The 8,181-nt window shown below is 41.6% G+C and overlaps 1 protein-coding gene across 2 annotated transcripts in view; it reads left to right on the forward strand.

The window, feature by feature from the left end:
- The window catches only part of ETFBKMT (electron transfer flavoprotein subunit beta lysine methyltransferase), a 9,848-nt gene extending 7,308 nt beyond the window's left edge, over window positions 1–2,540 (forward strand). For both annotated transcript variants that reach the window (XM_006168055.3, XM_006168056.3), the window contains 2 exons: window positions 1,137–1,267; window positions 2,066–2,540. In XM_006168055.3, coding sequence (XP_006168117.1) covers window positions 1,137–1,267; window positions 2,066–2,409 — 475 coding nt within the window. In that variant the 3' untranslated portion in view covers window positions 2,410–2,540. The remainder of the gene's footprint in view (window positions 1–1,136; window positions 1,268–2,065) is intronic.
- The last annotated feature ends 5,641 nt before the right edge of the window (window positions 2,541–8,181 follow it).

Here is an 8,181-nt window from a genome sequence, read left to right on the forward strand (position 1 = left end):
GGAAAAAAAAAAAAAGCAAAACATACAGGAAACAAGAAATTGAAAATTATTTGTTGACGATAACATGTATGTTGATGTGCTTGATTGAGCCAATATACAGTGTACTCTGGATGGAAAATCTCACTTTGTATGTTGTAATGATATATAGTGAAGAATGAATGTAAATTAAAAAAAAAACCCACACTGGGCGCACATGTATGTGCATGCATGTGCCCCAAATCCTGTCAGGGTGGAGGGATGGAGGAGAAGGGATTACAGTGTGGCCATGTCCCATTGAGGGGTGCTAACTCCATTCCCTTCTTTATCTTTCTCTTTAGCAAGTGCACTCTCTGGCAGCTAAAAAACAAACATCTTGGGGCCAGCAGATGGCATAATGGTTAGGGTATTGAACTCCCACATGGCTGACCATTGTTCAAGTCCTGGTCCTGGTGGCTTGAAAATGATGTGGGCACGAGTGTGCATACCCAAAATCTCAGGAGAAGGAATTGAGGTGTAACTATCCTCCCTGTGGGGTAATTTCTCACTTTCTGTAACTCTCTTTCTTCCCCTGGTGAGCACATATGCTCTATAGCAAAAATCTCTCTTAAAAAAAAAATCTCGGAGAGTATGATTACTCAGTTGTGTGGAACTATTCTTCATATCTGCTGATGATTAGGATCAAATGACTAGTTCCTCTCTCCTGCCACTTCTGCCTAGCTCTGAAGATTGAATTTTGGGTACCAGCAGATAGTGTGGTAGCTAAAATGCTGAATCCCACATGGCTGACTCTGCAGTTCGAGTCCTGGACCTGGCATCTTGAAAAACACGCCAGGCAAGTGTGCATGTGTGCCCCAAATCCCAAGTAGAGAATAGAGGAGGAGTGTGGCATGGCCATTCCCCCAGGGGGATGGGATGACTTCTCACTTTCTCTCTTGCTTTGTCTCTCTCCTGAGAGTCCATATGCCCCCTGGCAAAAGCCTAAAAAGCATTTTAAAAGATTGAATTTTTGTCTTGCTCTAGTCAGGCCAAAACTGCTACTATTATTCCTTTGTCCAACAACTCAGCCATCTCTCTTGCTCTCTCTCTGTTTTTGGATATTTCTTACTAACTTTTTCACGTCTCTCTTACTTATGTTTTCTCCTTTTTTTCTAATTTAGGTATCTCTTGGATAATCCCGATGTTGTCAGAGGAAAATCTGTATTAGATCTTGGGAGTGGATGCGGGGCTACAGCTATTGCCGCTAAGATGAGTGGGGCGTCAAGGATCCTGGCCAACGACATAGACCCTAGTAAGCATTTCAGGTTTAAAAATACTTAGCGGTCATTTCTCCCCTCTTTTCTTTCAGGATAAATATGTACGGAAGCTTCATTGTGATAGCTTATTGCCATGTATCCTGTAATCTGATATGTGAAGTTAGCTTCAGTGGGACATTATCCGTGGGAGTCCTCTGAGGCCTGAGTTGATGATGCATTTTGCCCTAGAGGATTTGTATTTGTGTCTTCCAGACTTCCCAAGGGATACCAACCTAGCAGCACTTAGGTCAGTTTCTGGGCTAGGAACTGCCTGAATTATGTAAAGACTGTTTATTTGACCCAAAACCCAAGTGGGGATAGATCTATCTTTCGAGGAGATTTCTATTCCATTAGAACCCCAGGTTGAGATAGATAGGTTTTTATTTTATTGGATTTTCTTCTGGTCTACTGTTGGGTCATTGGAAGTCATGATGCATTTTTGCACAGAGAGACAAGAAAATATACCATGACTTTTCTGACAACCCAATATTTGACTAAGGATATGGCCCTTGAAGATCCTTATTTTATACAGGGGTCTCAGTTTAGACTTGCTGTCTTGCTCATGTTCATAGCAAAAAACAAAGCCTCTTGGTTGTTGAGATCAGCAAATGCTCCTAAATTCCCAGCATTTTTAGGTATTTGTTTTGCTTTCAAGATATCCATTAATATATTTGGAAATTGCAGTATAGTATATAGCTTATGTTGGCATCAACTTTAGGATCCTACACCTTAAAAAATAACTTTGAACAAAAAGGATAGTGCATGGCAATTCATCACAGTCTGTGCATTTTAAGTTGCAGGGATGGCTATTACGCTGAATTGTGAATTGAACCAGCTGACTCCTTTTCCCATTTTAACCCAAAACATTTTGAACTCGGAACAAGGTAAATGGGACCTTGTTGTTCTTGGAGATATGTTTTATGATGAACACCTTGCTGATAGTCTTCACCGGTGGCTGAAGAATTGTTTTTGGACCCACGGAACGCGAGTGCTTATTGGTGACCCTGGGCGGCCCCAGTTCAGTGGACACAACATTCAGCATCAACTGCGCAAAGTGGTAGAATATACACTTCCGGAGCCTACAAGGCAGGAAAACAACGGACTGACAACAAGCACAGTGTGGGATTTCCAGCCTTGAGCTGTCAGAGTGCTTTCAAGTATGGTTACAGTTATGTTTGGATTTAACCCTAGAAGTTTTCTTTGGGGCCAGCAGGTAGTGTGGTGGTTAAGGCACTGGATCTCACATGGCCAACTCCTCCAAGGTTTGAATCCCACACATGGAAGCCTGAAAAACACACCTGCTGTGTGTATGTGAGTTGCAAAATCCCAGAGGAGAGGGACCAGCAGTTAGCATAATGGCTATGTTGCTGGACTCCCATGTCACTGACCGCGGTTTGAGTCCCAGACCTGGTGGCTTAAATTCACGCTGAGCACGTGCGCGTGCATGCCCAAAATCCCGAGAGGAGAATGGAGGAGAAGGGATTGCAACGTGGCCATCCCCCCTGGGGGGTGGTTTCTCGCTTTCTGTCTCTCTGTCTGTCTGGCGAGCGCATGCGCCCTATAGCAAAAAACCTCTACAAAAAAAGAAAAAAAAAATCCCGGAGGAGAAGGGATTGAATTGCAGCATAGCCATCCCCTTGGGGGGTGATTTATCACTTTCCCTCTCTGTCTCCAGCGAGCACATGCACCCTGTGACAAAATATCTAAAAAAGTTTTCTTCAAAGAAGATATTCTGCAGTTTAAAGAACATAATTTCTGTAAAATGACAAATCTTGTTTCTAAAATATAAAGGTTTAAAGTTTTGGGGCTAGCAGGTAGCATAGTGGTTAAGGTCTTAGATTTCCACATAGCCAACTGCAGTTCGAGTCCTAGACCTGATGGCTTGAAGCACGCTGGGTGTGTTCATGTTCATGTCCAAAGTCCTGAGAAGAGAATGGAGAAGGGATTGTGACGTGGCTATCCACTCTGGCGGGGGGGTGGGGGATTGCCTACTTTCTGTCTCTCTCTGGTAAATACACACATCCTGTAACAAAAAAATTTCTCAAAAAAAAGTTTTGCCAGCCTTTGTCATGTAAAATTGTTATGCATTTCTTGCATGCCAAATACAAATCTCTTTCTGTAATTTTTTCCCCTAGTTTTATTGCTGTGGGAATGTGAGTATAGAAGGCAGTACCCAATGATGGTAACATGCAATTTAAATAGTGAGAAGAATTCGATATTGCAGTAGAATCTGTTTCTATAACTGAGGATGACTGTGATATAATATTTGAATTAAACAAAGGAAATATGAAATATATGAGAATACTGTTTTTAAAAAATTATAAAGCACAAATATGCAATTAGCACGTACAGAGTACATGGTCTTTAGACAACTCTCACTTTCTAGCTGGGATTTTGGGCTAGTGAAGCATTCTAAGCTTTAATTCTCTCATCTATAAAATAATGAAACTCAAGAAACCTCACCTGAAAGGGTTATTGTATAAAGTGCAAATATAATGTACCTTGTATAATTTAGTACATTGAAGGGCATTAATTAACAATCATGGAGACAAATAAGATTTTAGAATTTCTCACATACTCTGCTATGACACCGTATCATGCCTTGTTATGATTTACTAAGGTTAGCTAGAAATTGGTTATGGCATCATGCCATACCACTGGGTGTCTGTGTCTTCTATGCCAATGAGACAGTGTAACAGAAGTGAAAAACAATGTGAAGAAGAATGTGTATAGTATAGCACTATTTATGTTTTTAAAATGTATGCATATACCTACATGTGTACGTATCTAAAATATGTAATTGCTTGCAGTGTACGTAGACTATCTCTGAATAGACAGATGAGACTGAAACAATGGTTACCTCTTGAAAGTGAATTGAATGACTTGTGGACTAGAGTGGGAGGGAGATCTATTAATAGTTTTTACTTTTGGGTCTTGGAATTTTATGCTAATTATAGCTACTATATTCCCTATTCTTCAGTCTAAAACTAAACACCACCATTATATATGTTCTAAGTGAAGTGTCAGATGCAGCCTTTCTAATATACCCTTAATGTACCCTTATGTTCTTGGGGCTGGCAGGTGGTGCAGTGGTTAAGATGCTGGACTCCCACATGGCCAACCACGGTTTGACTTCCAGACCTGGTGGCTTGCTTTCTCATTTTCCCTTTCCCTGTCTCTCTCTAAAAAATAATAATAACAAATAAAAATTTTAAAAGTACCCTTACATTCTTATATTCTCTGGAGTTGCTTACGACACTTGCATTACAGTATACATGTGCCACTGGGATTGAGCTACCAGGGAGATGTGATCAGGGTAGCAGTTATACAGCAAAATGTGGGAAAAGCAATTAAGGGCAAGTTGTTACTTATATAGAAAAACAAGATAATCTGATGGGATTCTGGAGATGGGATTACAGAGGATCTTGGAATTTCTTTTAAACTTTGGAAGTCAGGGTTTATTACAGTCCAGTGAATTAGTTCTTGCTGCATTACATTTCCATTGGTTGTCTACTGGGTCTTAAAAATGATAAACTCTGGCATCCCAGCAGATGGTATAGTGGTTATGTTGCTGAACTCTCACAGGCCAACCACAGTTGTTTTTTGTTGTTGTTTTTTGAGAGGTTTTTGCTATCGGGCACGTGCGCTTGCCAGACAGACAGAGACAGAGAGACAGGAAGTAAGAAATCACCCCTCCAGGAGGGATAGCCATGCCGCAATTCCTTCTCCTCCATTCTCCTCTTGGGATCTTGGGCACACACACACACACACGCTCCTGGCGTGAGTTTAAGCCACCAGTCCAGGACGCGAACCGCAGTCGGCTACATGGGAGTCCAGCGACATAGCCATTACGCTAACTGCTGGTCCTGTGGGCCAACTACAGTTTGAGTTCCACTGGGTGGCTCATGCTGGGCACATGTGTACATGCCCAAGAACCCAGGAGGAGAATGAAGGAGAAGGAATTGCGGCATGGCTATCCCTCCTGGAAGGGTGATTTCTTACTTTGCCTCTCACTGTCTCTGTCTCTGGCCTAAGGCAAAACAAATGACAAACTCAATGACATGGTAGCCTACTGATCTGCAGAAGCCACATGGCCAACGGTGGGTTCAGATCCCCAGTTAATTTGAAAACACATTGGTTACATGTGCCAAAGATCCTGATGGCAAGGATAGTGGGAAAGGGATCACCGCATGACGACGGTGCCTCTTTCTTTCTCATGCATGTTCATGCACTCTTAAGAATAAAAATAGCTATTGGGACCAGCAGTTGGCGTAATGGCTACGTCGCTGGACTTCCACATAGTCGATTGCGGTTCAAGTCAGACCCGGTGGCTTAAGACTCACGCCAGGCGCGTGTGCGTGCGTGCCCAAGATCCTGAGAGGAGAATGGAGGAGAGGGGATTGCAGCGTGGCTATCCCTGTGGGGGGTGATTTCTTGCTTTCTGTCTTTCTGTCTCTCTGTCTCTCTGTCTTTCTGGCAAGCACATGTGCCCTATACCAAAAACCTCTCCAAAAAAAAAAAAGAATAAAAATAACTATAAACCGCAAATTTTGACACAGCCTTGGTTGAAGTTAAAAGAAATTTTAGGCTATTATGGCATCAGATGATATTTGAGAGAAAATAATTTTGTTGCCATTTTATTTGAAAATTCAGGGTACTGTGCTAGTTGTTACCTTTTTCAACAAGAGTTTCCTTTCCTTTCCTTTCCTTTCCTTTTTTAGCACCAGAAAGTGTGTGCACTTATCAGAGAGACAGAAAGGGAGAAAGCACATGGTTCATGCCACAATCCCCTCTCCACCATTTTGTCATCCTGTGAGAGTTGGGGGCATGCACACGTACCTGGCATGTTTTATAAGCCACTGGGGCTAGGATTTGAACCATGGTTGGCCATTATGCTAACTGCTGGTCCCCTTATTTTTTTAATTTTTGAAAGATTTGTTTATTTTCAATTTTTATTATCATTATTCTTCAATTTTGATCAGAGAGAGACAGACAGAAAGGGAGAGTGAGAAAGCAAGCCACTAGGTTCCGAACTTGAACTGTGGTCGACCATGTGGGAGTCCAGTGTCTCAACCACCATGCTACCTGCCTGCCCCCAATTTTTTTTTTTAATTTTTTTTCATTTCATTTTCTTCCATACATTCAATCACATTATTATTTGTCTTACAAAATGGATATTTCAACAGGTGAACATTTCTCCCTAGTACTGTTGATAAAACTACAAAATATCTTCAACAGATAATACCACACTTCTTTGGGCCATTCATGCTTCGTGCCCCCAATTTTTTAAAAGAATTAATTTAATTTTATTCACTGTCATGATTTTTTCTTAAGTTGACCAAAGAGATAGAAAGAGAGAAAAAGAAAGTGAGGAAGCAAGCTGCCAAGTCTGGGACTTGAACCTTGGTCAGCCATGTGAGAGTCCAGCCACCTTAACCACCATACCACCTGCTGGCCCTCCCAATTGTTCAGTTCTTCTCAGGAAAGTACATTAAGCCCTTTTTGTAAGCTTAGGAATATATCTATGGAAAGGATTTTTCGTAAACAGATTTTCTAGAAGTGAATTATACTACTGTTAGAGCATAAGAGGGCATGATTGTGTAGTGTATAGTTATTTATCAAAAATTTAGATTGTGTTTGTCAATTTTATGATTTAAGCAATGTTTTGATTTTTTTTTTTTTTGAGAGGTTTTCGCTATAGGGTGCGTGCGCTCGCCAGACAGACAGAGACAGAGAGACAGAAAGCGAGAAATCGCCCCCCAGGGGGGATGGCCACGCCGCAATCCTTTCTCCTCCATTCTCCTCTCAGGATCTTGGGCATGCACGCACATGCGCCCGGCGTGAATTTTAAGCCACTGGGTCCGGGATGCGAACCGCAGTCGACTACGTGGGAGTCCAGCGACACAGCCATTACGCTAATGGCTGGTCCCAATGTTTTGATTTTTATATAAAATGTTTAAATGTGAAATTTTTTAAAATTGAAGTTCTAATAACTTAAAGCTTTGAAATATAAAGTAAGGTAAAAGGTGTGTCTTTAAATGTTAAAATGTTATTTAATGCTTGAAACTTAAAACGCACACACATACACACACACAACCTCAAACTGGGCATGTGTGTGTGCATGCCCAAACTCCTGAGAGGAGACTGGAGAAGGGACTGCGGTGTGCCCATCCCCTCTGGGGGTGGGGGAAGTGTGTGATTTCTGGTGTTCTGTCTTTGCTGAGTACACATGCCCTGTAACAAAAATCCCTCTCTCTAAAAAAAAAAAAAAAAAAAAAAAAAGATTATTTATTTTATTTATTATTGTTATTTTCTTTCTTTTTTTTTTTTTTTTTTAGAGTTTTTCACTGGAGGGCGGGTGCGCTCGCCAGACAGAGAGAGACATAGAGACAGAAAGCGAGAAATCACCCCCCAGGGGGGATGGTCACGCCGCAATCCCTTCTCCTCCATTCTCCTCTCGGGATCTTGGGCACGCACGCACACGCGCCCGGCGTGAGTTTTAAGCCACCGGGTCCAGGACACGAACCGCGGTCGACTACGTGGGAGTCCAGCGACATAGCCATTATGCTAACTGCTGGTTCCCAATTATTATTGTGATTTTCTAATTTGACCAGAGAGATACAGAAAGAGAGAGAGAGGGAAAGTGAGAAAGCAATCTGCCATGTCCAGAACTGCAGTCAACCATATGGGAGTCCAGCACCTTAATTTTTAAGATTTTATTTTTAAAACTTTGCTTTTTATACATATAATCACTATACATCATTTAGCTAATAAAGAGAATTTACCCAACATGAAATACACCTCAGATCAGTCCACTTGAGAATACTATATGCGTTATCATCAACAAGTAATAAACCATTTCTGTGTCCCACAAATGTCTTACCCCTCTATTTTTTTCTCCCTAATTTCC

The sequence above is a fragment of the Tupaia chinensis genome, unplaced genomic scaffold (genome assembly GCF_000334495.1).
Source record: "Tupaia chinensis unplaced genomic scaffold, TupChi_1.0 Scaffold145519_1, whole genome shotgun sequence".
Lineage (NCBI taxonomy): Eukaryota > Metazoa > Chordata > Mammalia > Scandentia > Tupaiidae > Tupaia > Tupaia belangeri.